Source organism: Camarhynchus parvulus, chromosome 7, assembly GCF_901933205.1.
Source record: "Camarhynchus parvulus chromosome 7, STF_HiC, whole genome shotgun sequence".
Classification (NCBI taxonomy): Eukaryota; Metazoa; Chordata; class Aves; order Passeriformes; family Thraupidae; genus Camarhynchus; species Camarhynchus parvulus.
Genome location: NC_044577.1, coordinates 32,570,077 through 32,587,125, shown reverse-complemented (window position 1 = coordinate 32,587,125; position 17,049 = coordinate 32,570,077). Strand labels below are relative to the sequence as shown.

General features: G+C 41.1%; 1 protein-coding gene across 1 annotated transcript in view; it reads left to right on the top strand.

Annotated features, from left to right (window-relative positions):
* The window catches only part of LOC115905814 (von Willebrand factor D and EGF domain-containing protein-like), a 247,084-nt gene that overhangs the window by 86,111 nt on the left and 143,924 nt on the right, over positions 1–17,049 (top strand). Inside the window, exons 13-14 of the mRNA XM_030952485.1 lie at positions 12,524–12,660; positions 13,728–13,883. Coding sequence (XP_030808345.1) covers positions 12,524–12,660; positions 13,728–13,883 — 293 coding nt within the window. The remainder of the gene's footprint in view (positions 1–12,523; positions 12,661–13,727; positions 13,884–17,049) is intronic.

The window sequence follows — 17,049 nt, the reverse complement described above, 5'->3', positions numbered from 1 at the left end:
TTTTTTTTTCTAGTCAAGAGAAAATAAAGTTTGAACCTTAATTTTAAACACTATACTAGTAACAACACAAAATTAAAAGTGACAAAATGGACAAGTAACCCTGCCAAAGCCATCAAATAGGGTCAGTCTAGGGTCAGTCACAATGGCACAGCTGAGACATCCAAATCTCCAGCCAGCCCCAGGAGCTCAGTGGCACATCTGACACCACAATGCATTCATTATCAGGGATGGGATCACCCATATTCTTCGCATTAAACATAACTTCAATGCATGGGTTTAAAGCAGTTTAAATATATCCTGACATCCTTTCTTTCTGTTAATGACAGACCAAAATTTTCAGAATAACTTCTCAAATATGGAAGAATTAATTCTCTTTCACACAGAGAATAACTGACACCAGGGACAATTTTGAAACAATTGCCCAACATACAATTCAATGTTTAACTTATTTCTCTGTGATACAAAGGGGTTAGGGGGCTTGCTTGGGCCAAATTTTAAAATTTTATTTTTCTATGGCTGAAATCTCTCAGATTAGAGGAAAATAGCTTCAATATGACCTTTCAAGTAAAAGCTAATGGCACCTTGTCTTCTTGCTGTGACATCAAATATAAACAAGGACAGAGAACAGAGCTCAGCCTGCGATTGCACAGGGAGGTGAGAAATGGAAAACAAACACACATCAGCTGCGGCAAACACCCCCAAAACCACTGCCTTCCTCTGCCCTGGCTGCTTTTTCTGCCTCTTGCTGCCTTTGCCTTGTGCATTTCCAATGTTCAGCTGGACAGGGTGCTGGGCCATCTTGTCTAGACAATGCTTTTTCCTGAGTTAGAGAAAACTAGAGAATAAAACAACCCATAAAAATCAAAACCAAGGTGAAAACTGGCATGCTTAATTTTCAGGATATTCTCCCTTGTCTTTGGTATAAATGTAGAGAAATTAGGAGAAAACATCACACAATAAATTCATCTCAACATTAACTATGGAGAGGAAAAAGTGCTGCCACTGTCCAGAGAGAATCAGTGGAATGAGCTGCAATGAGATCCATTATTAAAGACCATTTATGAATTCATTTATTAGTGATTTAGAATATTTTTCTATATACACAAAAATAGAGAAGCTGGTTTATATATTTTATATATATATATATATATATATATATATATACATATATATATATGTAATTACCTGATATTTTGAATGAAATATAAAGCAGATCTATAGATGCAGCCTAAGGTCGGATCCCCTACAAGGAGAAATAAAATCTTAGTTCTGGCATGCCAATCACCCTGACATTATAATACTAGGAAAAGGTCATCTAGATAATTTGGTACAGTCAATCAAGGCAAGCTTCCATGGGAGCTTCACCTTTAGCTGTTCTTGATTTTTGAATTTAATTCAAAATATACTTAAGGTTATTTGCTTGTTTTCACATGTCACATTCAGAAATGTTCTACACAGATGTCATGGGATCATTGAGATTGGAAAGGATCTGGGACATCATGGAATCCAACCCTTAACCCAGCACTGCCATCTTCACCGCTAAACCATGTTCCCAGGTGTCACATCTGAGGTGGTTTTTTGAACACTTACAGGCATGGTGACTCCACCACCTCCCTGGGCTGCCTGTTCCAATGCCTGCCCACCTTTCCAGTGAATACATTTTCCTTAATATCCAATTTAAACATCTCTTGGTGATGACAGCAACAAGATCCTCTTGTCTGATTGCTTTTTACTTGGGACAAGAGACCAATTCCTACCAGGTACAACCTCCTTTGAGGTAGTGCAGAGAGCAATAAAATCCCCCCTGAGCCTCCTTTTCTGCAGGCTGAACACCCCCAGGGCTGCTCCCCTACAGATCCCAAGGTCCATGTGTGATGGGACACCTCTTTCCAGGGAAAAACACAGCAGCACCACACAGCAACCACCAGCATCTCAAATGTCACTTCACAGGGCTGGAGGTGCTCAGAACCGAGGTCCTGCTGACATCACGAAAGGCTTTCACGCCAGAATTGGTCACTAGAGATGAAGAATTAAGATAAATCTCAGAAATAAAGCTGTGTGCTCCAACCAGAGCAGCTTGAGCCCCATCCCTGGGAGCTCAGGAGTCCTGGCCTGGCTGGCAGAGCCCAGGAAATCAGCACAGGCAGGATGAGCCCCTGGGCTTTGTGGCTAATGAGCAGGGGTTCTGTAGGAAGGGAAAGAAAGGAGGAGAAATTAAGAATTGAATTAGGTTCCTGCAGGACATATAAAAGTGCTGTCTCTTTCACTTTCTTTTCAAAAAGTCAGGACAGAAGAAACAGGAGAATGAGGGTTGATCTCAGAAATGCTGAGTTTTAAGTGCTATTGCTAGGGAAAAGTTATTTTCCAGGAGAAGCTACATAAGTTATGAAGGAGAAGGCAACTCCTTTTGCTGGCTATATATTTTCCCATCAGTTCCAAAACAAATCTCTGTCTAATTTTCTCAGGCTGGAATTATAGATGTGAATTAAAACTCCCCCAAGATCAAGGAGGCCATCAACATAATTCAAATAAATTTTCCAAGGTCACCCAACCTCAGCTATGCTGCCAATACAGAACAATATATTCTGCCACTGGTTTTGGCAGCATACACACCCAAAAAGATGGTCCTGCAGTATTTTTAGGAATCAAAATACAGGCCATGATATATTTGAAGTGATTTTAAATGAAAACAGAAATAAAGAGAGAAGATGTGAAGTGTGGCTTGCAGACAAGTTCACTCCTCTGCTCTGCCTGACTCCAACAGGAGCAGTCCAGGTGGCCAGAGCTATAATTATCCTCACATGAAAATCGCTATTTGGAGTTGAAAGGCACCTCTGAAACTTGGCAGCACTCCAGAAGCTTAGAATTTCTTAATGTTGCTTAACATTTCATAACCCCCACCCTCCCCCCAACACCTGTATAAGGTGCTTAAAATGTCATTACCACCTGTAATTAAAGGCAGAATCCAATTACAGCAGATAGCAAATCGGGTTGGTGCTTACCATTTGTATATATTGACCATGTTGCTTATTAAAAAATATCAGGACTGGTAAAGCACACATAGAGTAATGTAATATGCAGATTGAAGCTCTAAAGAGCAATTACAAGATAAAAGGTAATGAGGAGTAATAACGACAAATTAGTTTCAGTGAAGTAATGACACTTGAAGTTAAAATTTCTACGCGGAAAGTTCTGGGGAGAAAAAAAAATTAACCAGCAAAGAAATCAAAGCCAGCAAAAAATGATGGTGAGAAGGTGAGAAGGGAATATTCACCTTCCATACAGACAGAGATCCCATTTTCATATCAATACGTTTCAGTGGTGCTATTAAGAGGGGCTGTGAACCCAACTGCATTTTCAGAGCTGTGAACCACAACCACACAGGTCCCCCAGACCCATCTGCTACACCCTGTTATTTTTAGAGTGGTTATACAGACCTTTCTGAATTCAGCAGTCTGCTTTGGGTCCTGTTCATGTGCTGTAATTAAATAATATTAATTAAAGCAGGCAATATTTTTTAAAATTTATTTATAAAGAGCAAAATTATGGGGTCAGCTATCCAGTTCCTCAGGCTGGGTCTTCCAATGGAAAATGCCTCTCCCCCTTGGAAGAATAAGCTCAGATTTTTGATCAAACCAGGAATGTAAGGTCAGGTACATATTATAGAAATCTCATCATTTATGTAATTGTGATTTATTTTTAAGGTTAATTCTCATTTTCAAAGACAAAGCATGAGGAAGACATTGAAAGAAAATACTTAATTTTTTTTCAGGATCCCCAGGTAAAAGGGGACAGAGTATTTCCATTGTCTACATCTAACTCCAATCTGTTTTGGAGATTGGAGCATTTGTATGGGAGCATCCTGGCTGAAGTAAATACTTGTCTCCCACTCGAATCAATTCAATGATCTTAAAATTCCAGATCATTGTGATTATGTAAGGGCTGTTAGGAAGTCAAGTAAATTAATACTTTCTGATATTTTCAATATGTGTTTTGCTGATAAGATGCAGAGGGAGCCATCAGGGTGTGTTGGCACAATAGATGCTGTCCTTGCATAAATTAAAGTCAATAAATTAAAATATTATGCAATGTAAAAAATGCATCTTAGACTTTTCAAAGGAAATATAATCCATTTCCTAAATCCCCAGGATATCTACAATGAAAAATATTGCTCACTGTGTGTAAGGCTGGTGTTCCCTGTGGCTGGGACCAGCTTGTGGTGACCAGACCTTCAAGGGAGAATTCCATTTAATAGCACCACAAGGGCCCCAGAAACTGTTACCAGAAACTGTGACCCTTTTCCACAGGAACTGATCATTTTTTTTTCAAATCACTTGGGCTTGTAAACAAAGAAAAAACAACCAGGCTTTTTGCTAATATGCCAAAACATGTTCCATGGCAGAGAGGATGCAATACACTTTAGCAATTCCATTGATTTTTCAAAATTGCATTTCATAAGAAGAGTCAAATGTGCTTGTGAGAACAGCAAAAACCATTCTTACTGTTTCAAACTTTTCTCACCAAACTACTGTTGCTATAAAAAAATGTTAAATTGCATTATCCCTGAAAAAGCCCTTCTTCTTTTCAAATGGTAAGTCATTGGGCTTAATTCTACTCTTCATTATAAAATTCCATTGACTTTGGTGAGCACAGTATTAACAAAATCACAGTTCCTGTCACTTTGATGAAGTCACACTATCAAGACAAAAATCAGATCCCTTTTTCACGAGTGTTCTTTTCTTTTTCCCTTTTTCTCATACTAATTGTTGACTTTTGCACTCCACAATGTTGAATTTTCCTGTCTATCCAGCTGAGGGAGGTTTGAAGCTCTCCGGTGCCTGCAGCCTCCCCGTTCCCTCTCCTGTTTAAAGGTTCACTCAGCAGCTGATGGGTGTGAGGCTGTGTTCTTGCACTGAAGTTTAGAAGCTGGGGCTTCTGTTTCTATCAAATACATTTTTCTTCAGCAGTGAATCCTGTAAGGCAGGGAACATTTCAAGCAGATCCCTATGTACCATTGCAGCATAAACCACATTTTAATACACAGCTCCCATCCCACTGGGACTGTGTTCTTTACACTGGGCTTAAAGATATTATAGATATATTCTTATTTCCTTTAAGGTGACATTAAAGAAGTCTCACTAAGATATCAATGCTCCATAAAAGAGGTTCTGTAAAGCTTGAAAATGAAAACTTTTCTTTTGAGACCTGTTATCGCCACTTACTATGAATTTTTTCCCCTCAGCTTACCAATATTGGAAAGTAGATAAAGTATGAAGATACATATTATGCAATTTAAGATTACATTGTGTTCAGTTAGTCAGCATTTTCCTAGTTAAAACAATTTGTGATTTAGGACTGAAAGAAAACTGGGGAAAGTATCTTTAAAATGTTTGTTTGTAAAGCACACTTTCCTTCTCCCAGCCATCTGCAGAGCAGTGGTCCTCATCATCATTGATGCCCTGGCACAGGAAGCCCAGAAAAGTTGTGGATCTCCCATCCCTGGAAGAGTTCAGGGCCAGGTTGGGTGGGACTTGGAGCATCCTACTTGAAGAAAATCATTCTACAGTGTCTTCAGGTCTGGGCTATAAAAATTTACACAAATACATTCTTCTCAGCAAAAAACAGAGCCAGTATTAGCAGACATAATTTTAAAAGGTATAATGATTAAATTCAAGCTTTGAGATTACTTGTCAAAACCTCAATTTTTGAACCTAGGACTTGTCACCTTTTAAAAATAGCACTCTTGTTCTTTTAGAGGAATGAACACCTCCAACAACAAAAGTTTTAGTAGGAGCCACAAAATTTACAAAAGAAAAACACTTTAGAATCAAAAGAGAAGAAAAGCACAAACTTTAACTACCACAGATGCGTCCTCACTGACACCCACGTACTCTGCTCAGAGAAACATTTTTCTCAGTCACATCAAACATCTTTGTGGGCAGTTCTCAGAGACTGGGGACTTCTTGCTAGTTTTGAAGCCTTTCTTCTTTTCATAGCAGTTTTACTTTAGTTTTTGCTGGTGCAGATGCAATAAACAAGCATCTGAAAAGGCAAACATCAATACCAGCTTTAATCTACTGTTTTAACTCCCAGTTCCTTCCATTTGAGGCACAGACCTGGCTGAGCAGGAAGAGGACTATTAGCTTTATAGTTACAAAGTCAATAGAAAATGAATTTTAAAAGGATATCAAATCTTGGTGATAAGGGACATGGAAGGTTGCATGCTCAGTGATCCATTCTATTCCCTGCAAACCAGGTCAGGGAGATCAGTCTCTTCTGCAGATTAGTTTATTTGCTTTAATGCAAAATGAAAACAGTGAAGACAGTAAAAAAAAAACATGTAGCTAAACAAAACTATTTTCCAAAGAACAGAGGATTAAATTTCTAGAAAAGTTTAAAAAATTATAGGTCTCATTCAAACTGACCAAAGCCAGACACCCCAGATGCACACCTGTAACTTTATATCAGGCTGTTTACAGGTACCACAGGGAATTTCAACCTTAAATCTTGTTACATCCAAAAGAAAAGAAAAAGCCCGGAAAACACAAGCTCCTTCTCCAAATACTCACAATGCTCATACAAAATAAACAACACATTCACAACAGTTTATAAACTAGAATTAAAACTTGTCTGATTTAAGTTGACCAAAACCAAAAATTCAGAGTAAACCTTTAAGGCCTTTACATAATATTTTATGTTGTGTAAAGAGCTCACAATCCACCAGATACAGAACATTCAACCAGTTGTGAACAAAACCCCAAGTGTAATAACCAGATTAAATCTAATTCAGTAACTTTAAACATGGGAAAATTACTAAAACTAACTAACTGGGCACTAGAGTAGACATAAGGACCAAGATAACACCACAATGACCCAAGTCCTTTTTGTGACATCACTGCACTCACTCTTAGGAAGCCTCAAGATGCTGCCAAGGGTTCTTCCCAAAAGTGCCACTGAGGGACCAAAACTGAGACCTGCTTTGGTGTGCCAGTGAGCACCACGAGTGCACAACCAGAATTTTACATGAGGTCACCTCTCCAGGCCATCTGGAAAAGAAGAAATATTCTGCAGTCAACAGCACAATCCTCTTCTTTTCTGTTGCTGAAGTACATTGCTAGCAAGCCTTTTAAAAATAGAAGGATTAAATAAACCTCAAATGTCACAGTGAGTTTTCTAAAGCAAAAAATAATCTACCATATTGTTGCAGCACATGGATGCTTTCAGTGTGAAATTGAGCCAGGCCATTTCTCACATGCAGGGAGCTCTTGCAAAATGTTTTTTCCCCACTCTCTCTCAGGGCTCATTTCTGCAATCCATACTGGATACCAGAGACCCTCAAAGCAGAAAACCAGATTCACTCCATGCCAGCAAAAGGTCACAGATCTAGAGTTTGGTACTATGGAAACAGGGTTGTTTAGGTTGGAAAACATCCCTGAGGTCTGTGAGTGCAGTTGTTAATCCAGCAATACCAAGCCCAGCACTAAACCATGTCCCCAAGTGCCACATCTACACAGCTTTTAGATACCCCCAGGGATGGTGACTCTGCCACTTCCCTGGGAAGGCCATCCCAGTGCTTGACCACCCTTTCAGTGCAGAAAGTTTCCATAATATCCCATCTAAACCTCCCCTGCTGCAATTTGAGTCCATTTTCTCTTGTCCTGTCTCCTCCTAGCTGGGAGAAGAGACCAACACACTCCTTGCCACAGCCTCCTTTTTGTTAGTCATAGAGGGATGGTCCCCATGAGCCTCCTTTCCTCCAAACTAGACACCCCCAGCTCCTTCAGCAGCTCTGCTCCTCTGAGACCTGGGTCTGGAAGCAGGAAAAACACGTTTTCCTTCAGAAAGCAGGGAGGTCACTGATGTGCCAGAATTCTGGCAAAGAGCATATGGCTGCTGATAGTGTTTTCTTAGGGAGGATTATCAAATGAACTTGAGTCATGAGTTCCAGGATAATGCATTCAGTGGTTGTGTCTATGATTACCAAAATAACGTTATACACAAAAGAAATACAATATTTATGCAAGCATTTGGATGGAGGCAGACTCAGACTTGCTCTGTCCAAGCTGTAGAGATAATTAAGCATCGGTTTGCTCTGATACAGAACCCTCATACCTGTGGTAGCTGGAGGCCCACATCCACACCAGCAAGCTCTGGCATGGAAAATTGTTCAATCAGCCACCTGATTCCAAGGAAGGGGCACCTGGGCATCACGGGCCATTTACTTTCTCACTTCAGCAAAGATTTAACCCAACCCAGCACTTATGATCTGGTTTTAAATTTGCTTTTCATGGCTTAGATTGCTTATTTATCATCCCCTTTAAGAAAAGCAGGGCAGTTCTTTTCCTTTTCTTTATTCAAACAAAATTCCTGCTGGTTTCAATTTCAGGTCTGCTGCTCCAGCCCAAAGCCTCATGCGTAGTTTTCAAACATTGCAGAAGAAAGTTTATTTGTGCTGGGATACTTTTCTAATCAAATGGAAAATCCAACATGAACCATTTCTATATGTCAGTAAGACTTCAATAAGCATAGATTTGCAATATTCTTGATTTTGTGTCAACTGTCTTCATTTTACTTCTACAACTGTGCATATTATTTACATAATACACTGCAAAAATACCTGTAAAACCAACCATATATTTATACTGGGGGGTTTCAGTCTATTATTTAGCCTGTGCTCCCTGTCAGGTTGGATTCATGTAAATGATTATAGAATGAAACTGCATCATCAGCAACTCTGAATTTACTGTTCTTTCCTGGAAATTCCTACTGGAGATGGGAGGAGAAGGAAGGGAAGGCAGGAGAGGTGTGCCTTGAGGGCAAGAATTGCAAACCAAAGAGGACAGATCCTTTAGTCCAGAGGCCTCTGAGATTTCCACCTTCAACTCCAGACCCTTCTCTCCAATTTATCTCAAGATGATTTCATTAAAACACAAGATGTTTTTTTTACTTTTTTCCCCAACATTTCCTGCTGTTCACACTGTCCCTATCAATGCTCTGCCAGGTGATGGATGCCTTTTTTTTTTTGCATTTACTTGCTGTGGGTACAGACTGGGCACTGGAAATGCAGTGGGATGCCCATGCCTGAGCCAGTGGATGTGAACACACAGCTCCTCAAATCCTCCTCCATAACTGCTGCACCCTGTCACACATCTGAGCCCCAGGGTGACACCCTGAGCTTCAGATTTTAATCTGCTGGTAAAAGTCAAAGCACATTTTTGGCCTATAGGCCATACAGAGAAAAGGAGGAGGATGTTCTGCCCTGGATTTCGTTGTATTTTGACATTCACACTCCCTAAACATAAATTACTAATGTTCAAATATATTGTACTTCTTACAAGCACCTTCCAAGAACTGCCTGATTACCTACAGATTTCTCTCCTCTCTACAGGCATCAGACATCCATCCCAGGTCTCCACAACCTCTGCTTTCTCTGCACTTTTGCCCTCACTCTCACCTTTGTGATGTTTCCCAGCTCTTTTTATTGCTCCTTCCCTCCAGTCTTTAGCTGAATTGCTTGCAGCCCTTTTGCTGGCATTTTTCAGACTCTCCAATATTTCCTTCTGATGTCAGCACCCCCTCCATGAACCAAACTTTGATCCCTGTACCCAGCAAGAGCAGGGTCTGGATGTTTGAGTGCCCAGATGCCAACTGCCAGGAGACTTTTCCAAAGCCAATGGAATGGAGATTTCCTCTCCCTTTTTGGTTGAAACTGGCTAAAATGCAACAACACTAGAAGGCAGGGAGGAAGAGAGACAGAAACCCTCATTAAAACCAAATGCCTAAAATTCCTAAAATTTCTACACTCATTACTTGTGACATTTAAAAAAATAAAAAAGATAAAAATAAAAACCTTTATCAATATTTATGTACTGCCTATACTGAGGTCTAAAGGCTGAACTCCAGTACCCATTTCTTTAAAAAAGAGACATTGTAATTACTTTTATTTTCCATCAGATTAAAAATTGGTAAGACACTGATGTTTGTAGTTGTTGCTAAGTAGTGTTTGTGTTAAGGAAAGGACTTTCCAGGATCTCATGCCCTGCCAATGAGGAGTCTGGGGATGCTCAGAGAGCTGGGAGGGGACACCAACAGGACAGCTGACCCCAAATGGCCACAGGGATATCCCATTCCATATGGCATCACTCTCAGTACATAAACTGGGGGGAAAGCTGGGCAGGGATCACTGCTCAGGTACTGGCTGGCATCTCTTGGCAAGTGGTGAGCAACTGCATTGTGCACATATTCTAAATATTTTATCATGATTATTATCATTACTGTATTTTTTTCCTTTTTTCTCCCATTAAACTGCCCTTAAGTCAACTCACACATTTTCTCACTCTCTCCCATGTGATTGTCTCCCTGATCCTGCCAGGAGGAGCAGTGAGAAGTGCCTGTGTGATATTCAGTTCCTGGCTGGGGTTAAACCCTGACAAGGGTTGAGAGAACCCTGAATGGCTTGAGAGAAATAAATACAAAATGCTGAGCTGATACTGTAAGGCACTGGGCACTGAGAGTGCTTTTGTGGGACAGGAAGGGCTGCAGGAGCACATTCCTGTGCCCACTCCTTCCCAGGCTCTGAGATTCTGCTTCACCCACAGAAGCCTGAAAATCTGCAGTGATAATGAAAACATTAATGCAGTCCAAGCTGCCTCAGTACTAGTGGGGCTAACTATTAAAATCTCATGAAAAACATAATGAAGCATTTTTATTTTTTAATTTTTATGCGCTAACCACAGAAGAAGGCAATTTATCAAAACCAGTCACCACATCTGACTAATAGTTTTGTACATTACAGGAATCCACCAGTAACTGATGAAAGCTGATAAGCTGTAAATGATTTCTCTTCTTGTAAATATTGCAAAGTGTCCAGCAGTGTTGGTAATACCGCTGCAATAAAATCAATTTTTTTAAAAAATGAAAGAAAAGCTAAAAGCACTTCAGAAGTGCAGGGGGAAAAAAGTATTTTCTTTTTTTTTTTTTTTTCATGTTTATGTTGCTTTCCTTCCTTGTTTTTCTCTGGAAAAACACGAGTCATGTGGCTCTGTTGTTACAGGCTGCAATCTGGTGGGATGGCAGTGTTTAAACAGCATTTTTCCTAATGACAGCCGAAATGGCCGAGCCATAAAGGAACAGCGAGGTGCTGGGAAAGGTTATCAACTCCACTCAGGGCATTTTGCCCCTCAAATCAGAGCTGAACTAAGGTACCATTAAAATATTAGGTGATGGAGAGCTTCTGTTTTAGCCAAGCTACAGCTCAGAGAAAACTGAAGGGCAATATTGCTTTGCCAGAGCAGTGGGGATGGGGCAGGGAAGAGGAAGCCAAGCAGAGATAACAACTGGGACTCCACTCTGCTGGTGGACAACCTCCCTCCCAGGGCTCCTGGTCATGCCCCTGCTGTTGAGTGTTGTTCAGGAGACAAGAAGAAAACGTTCTGCTTTGTGTTACTTGTCATCATAGTGGCTTCTCCCGACCACTGGATCTACAAATGGTATAAATGAAAATATTCAGCCATGATTCCAACAACTCCTATTATTGATGTGTGATATTGGAGCCATTCTGAGTCTTGTGCTACCCAAGAGCTGGCGCAAATATCTACCAAATTATAATTTTTCTTAATTAAGGATGTGAATTCTGACATACAATGGACTTGCATTTTTCCTCTGTTGAAATAACCCCAATATAAAACCAATGAGCAATTTTAAAAGGTGAATACCCAAAGTACAACAGAACCCAAACGAAACTTTACCTGAGAGCCATAAAACATTTTTAAAACAGTAATGGGTGGACGTCAGCCTTGTAAGGGGGCCAGCACAGGCTGTACTTCACTTAAGCTCTATTTAAGGCTTTAATGTAGCATTTAAGTGAAACTTAGCTGGTGCATGACCTTTGTGCTGACACGGTGCAGAGCTGAGTGCTACCATTAATGATTTAACCCTCATAAGAAAGCTTTTCTTTAAGGACCTTTTTACTGCTGCCAAAACTTTAGCGGAAAAAACAAACAAACAAAAAGCCAAAAACATAGGGCTGGCTTTCCCCCTGTTTTTTAACACTCCAGGGAACCTGGTGGCATGGTCATCTCTTGTTCCCATGTTTCTGTATGCTATGGGATGAGGGCTTGTGCTCTTAGCTGTGCTCCCATCCTGTTGCCTGGATCAGGGATGTATTGCCCCTCTTAGCTGGGTCAGGGATGTGTTGCCACCAGATACTTAGGTCAACAAAAGTTTTAACCCTGGAGACCTTTTAACATGAAGCCACAGCTTCAGAGAATTGATTCAGGAGCCTGACACATCTTGCAGCACTGGGTGCACAGGACAATATTTAATGGAGGTTTGCTGCTTCCCCTTCTGACAGCTGCTGTTTCTCTGTTCAAGAGAAATCCACAGGGAGGCAAGGAAGACTTCCTTAAGGAAAAGTATTAAACCGCAACAACCAGGAACAGCTACAACAAAATCTCTGCTGCAGCAGAGCAGAACAGAGTGTAAGTGCTGCTCTCTGAAGCTCTGTATCCATGTCACTCTGCAGAGCCAGCTTTGGAAATCACAGCCCTGGAGAACGGGGGTCTCTGCGACGTCCGCGCCTCGGCGTGCAGCAGGATCCGGGTGTTTGGCCTCGGCTTCAGAGAGTCTCCCAGCCTGCACTGCCAGGTCACCAGGCTAATTGTAAGCTGCCTCCTCTTGGCTCCTAAAATATGAAATAGGGATGATATAGTCTAACACTGACATGTTTATATAGAAATCCTTTACTGTGATCTGTGCTATCTTCCCTCACTGCTTCAGCAGGTTACAAGTACCTTCCAAGCCCACTGCCAATGTGTTTGCTGCGAGTGAGGGGAGCTGAAGAGGCTCAGACCTTTCCAGACCTTCCATCCATTCACAGCTATGAATTGCTGATTATCTTTGTGGAGTTTTGTTTGACTCCTGTTTGGTTCAGGTGCTTTGTAGTCCACTGAAGCCTGAAATCACAATATTATTTCTCATTTCTCATAGATCTGGAATCTCTACACTTGGTTGTTTTCCTAAACACATTTAAATGTTAAGTTTTGTGGTTGAATATAGGGTTTCCTCACCGCAGTTACAGAGGCTCTTATTTGAATTTTCTTACTCATACTTCAACAGCAAATCAGAGGTTTTGATGAGCATCAAACCCATCTCTTATGCAAGCACTGTAATTTTATCATAAACAACTATACACAGGGAATGCTGCAACTGAGTGATTTGGTGGATGAGCATCCTCAGTTATGAAATGTTTGATTAAATTCATAAATCCACCTCAGAACAGACACTCAGCCTGACTCCCAGTCGGTGCTGGCACGCTCACGAGGCACAGTTGAGATTTGCTGAGCCCCCTTAGGGCTCCATGGGCTCTTCCCAAGTTGGAATGTTTTGTGCAGCTGATCAGGAGGAGCGGCTGACATCACCTTCAAGGAGCCACGAGCCAGCTGCTGAGCTCCAGCAGGAAACACAAAGTTACTCGATTACATCAGCCCATCTCATCCCAGCTGCTCATCCCAAGTGCAGACCACAGCACTTCCTAAATCAATAGACCACCTGCATGCCTAGCTAAGCATGGCTTCCCCTTTACTGTAGCTATAGTAACAGCATGTTTCCTTTTAAATAAACCACGATGGAATGCCTGATATTATTGATTATAAACATAAACATACACTGACAACTGGAATCTCTTTATGAGCCTTCATTTTCTGCACTCTCCCTCTGCTTTGCTGTAGCATCTCAATGGCGAATGGCTATCAAGAGAAGAAGAAAGCACAAAGGCAGATTTCCTGAGCTCTGAGGCTGTGGACTGCCAGATCCCACTCCTGAACATCACAGAGGCTGTGCACTTCGTGGCCGGTGACGAGCCGTTCGCAAGATGGCAAGTGAAAGTAGGAATTTTATTATGTTTCTAAGAAATGCTTTGGAAAGAGAAAATCAGTTGTCATGGTAAATTAAAATGCAAAGCACAGTTTTCTTCCTTTCAGAAATGAAAATGCCTCTAGAAATACTCGCACTAATGTCATGTAGAGAAAAAAAAAACACACCCTGTCAACCAAAACAATGAGCTAAACCCAGGTGTCTCTGTAGCCAATCCAAAAGGGCAAATTACAACCACTTCTAGAGGTAATCACCTGAAATGGATGCAGTTGTGCTAATCAATTGTTAATCATTAGTATTCCATTTTTGAAAACCCCAGCTCAGACTCCTGATTAGGCAGCAAGTGTCAGAGAGCTTTGACTCCCTGGGTGCACGAGAAGTGCATACCCTGGGCAGGCTTCAGCTGGGATGTCACGGTCACAGTCGTGGTCTGAATGGCTGCAGGAAGAAGATGTGCAGTATCTGCTTCTTCTGGGTTTTCTGCTGCAGATTTAGCCCCTTTTCTTCACAAAATGGTACCTATTTTTCAAAATATCCCCAGGAAACCACTGCCTTCCCAACCCTGCGTGCCTGCTGCTCTTGGTCTCCCTCTAGGCCTGGATGGGTTTTTTCGGGAGATCAGGTTTTTTTTTACAAGACTGAGATTTTTTAAAGGCTCTGAAGCTGAGAAGAATATATTGCCGCTGTAGGGAGACTGCAGATGTGCCCTGAAAACTGCAGCATGCAAAATGAAACATGTAAAACACTCCCCTCACCCCTGCCTGTCCTGCACCCTGCAGCTGCCTGCACCCAGCTGGGGACACGTGCTGCCACATGGCCTGGGGGAAACAGAAGGAAGTTTGGCAGGGCACATCTTCTAGTCAGTCATTTATTTTTAAAATATAAGGATTTGGGAGTTTAGGACATTAGGGTAAAGCCCTGTGAGTGCAGGGCCTGTTTGCTGCTGGGGTGGATCCTGGACCTTCCTTGTGTCACACACCAGGGCTGAACCAGGAGGGAAGGTCCTCTCTCAGGGCTCCAAAATTGCTCCAAAAAGGTATTGAACTCTGCCAGCTGTGAGATAAAATGCTGCCTCATGGTGGAAGGATCTGAGAGGGAGACACCCTGGGTGTTCCTGGCCCAAGAGGAGAGCTAAAATCCTGGTTTGGGCACAGGAAGGTTTCTCCAGTGTTCCAGGACATTGTCCTCACAGCACAGGTCTATTACAATTCTGACTGTGTTCAAGCGCTTCCTTTCAGCCCTGAGGAGGTCTGTACAATTTTTCTCATTCTTTCCCCTCAAAAACAGCTACAAGAACTCTTCCCATGCACTAAAGCTCCAGAAAAGCTCTGCACCTGCAAGCTTTCTGCCCTTTCCCTCTCCTTCAAACCCTGCAGAGGCACCAGGCTGACGGCTACGCAGCGAATGCTCAATTAAATCATCTCAGTCTGCACGTGAGTCTGGAACTCCTGCGGATCTTCAGATGAACAAATTGGGAAGGCAGAGCCTAGTGCTCAGTTTCAAAGGCAGCTGGCCTTACATGGCAGCACAGAGAACAAAATCATGGAGCTTTTCAAGATAAAAAATTACTTTCAATTAATTCCACAGGTGTTCAAAAATTCCTGTTCCAGAAAATTCCTCTTAAGACTTATTGCAGCTCATAAGACTTATTGATGATCTGGGTTATGTATCTATGTATCTACTTTCAAAACATAGCTAAAGGATTTTTCAGAACCAAAAGTCAACACAGTTCTTTCTGGAAATGTCACTGTTCAATATTTTCAGAATCTTTCCCCCTTCCCAAATGAAATTTCAAAGGAATCAGAAAAATTTCACTATAGCTTATTCACTACCAGCACCGGGGGAGCAGGAGCTCTTCTCAGTGCTCTTTCATTTAATCTCCTGTTGTAGTCATGTTTCAGATTTTGCCCATTGTTCCCATGACATGCTGCTGAACGCAGATAAGAAAGTACATGTGGCTACACCAGAGTGTTTGGCATAATTAATTGAGATATCAAAATACAAACCCATGCTTGGGCAGCAGATGACTTGAGCTGTCCAGGCAGATGCCTGGGTGAAGAGGTGAAAGAGCTTGGCAAGCACTTATCTAATTTGGGAAGCAGCTCTCATCCTTTTCATAAAGTTGTTGTTGCTGTATTTGTCTAGAATGGAAAAAAAAATCACAAAAAATTCAGTGAGGCAAAAACTGAATTTGAACTCAGCACAATTTTACACCTTTCAATTTTTTTTTTTTTAGAAACTTTCTTACAAAGTCTATGTAGAGTGATGCCAATAGCCAAGATCATTTCATGATGGGTGGAAAACCTGAGGCAGAAGCAACAGAGTTCGTGATCATCCTTTGCATTTCTGCAGAAGCAGGTCCTTCTTTCCAGATGATACCCATGCCCAAGCAAACAAGGCCCAACTCTAAGTGGATTTTTGCCTCTTAAAGTCCAAACAAATTAAAGGTTTGCTCAACTCAGTTCTCATCAAAGTATTTGTTCCACATCACTAAGATGACTAATGAAAAAGCAATTAAAATAGCTATAAACCAGCCCAATTCTAAAAAGAGACCAAAATAGATGTTTATAATAGAATGTAGGCAAAACCAAAACAGATTAAAAAATAATCTCATTACAGCAGTTACATCTCACTCACAAGGCTCACTTCAGACAGAACACTTAGTGCAATTTTACAGCTTTTTTATATTTTTCCCTGTCTAGCCATTTTTTCACCCATTATTAGTGCACCGGTATTGAGACAACATTGGGCACTCCAGTAAAATAATGAAATTAAATTAAGTTTAAATTGCACTAGGAATAATAAATTCTTAATGGAAGTCTTGCTGCCAGAGTCTTTCAGTGAAGAGCAGGTCTACAGAGAGATTTCAGTTTTTTCTCAAACTGTTTCAGTTTTTTCTCAAACTGCAGGAGAAATCCTTTATTTCTTTTAAAAGCACTTTTACCTATAGTGCAACACACCATAGTCTAATATGTCAGTAGTCTGATATTTTCCTTAAACCAATGAATTTTACTAGATCAATGAATTTTACTGAATTTTTGGACCAATTTATATTAGTCCAAAGTTATTTCACTTCCACAAGATGAAATTGTGAATATCCATGAATATTGTCTGTTCCTGCCCTTGTGGTGGTTTCTGCAGACACAAACACTCTGTTTAAAATGTAGAACCATCCCA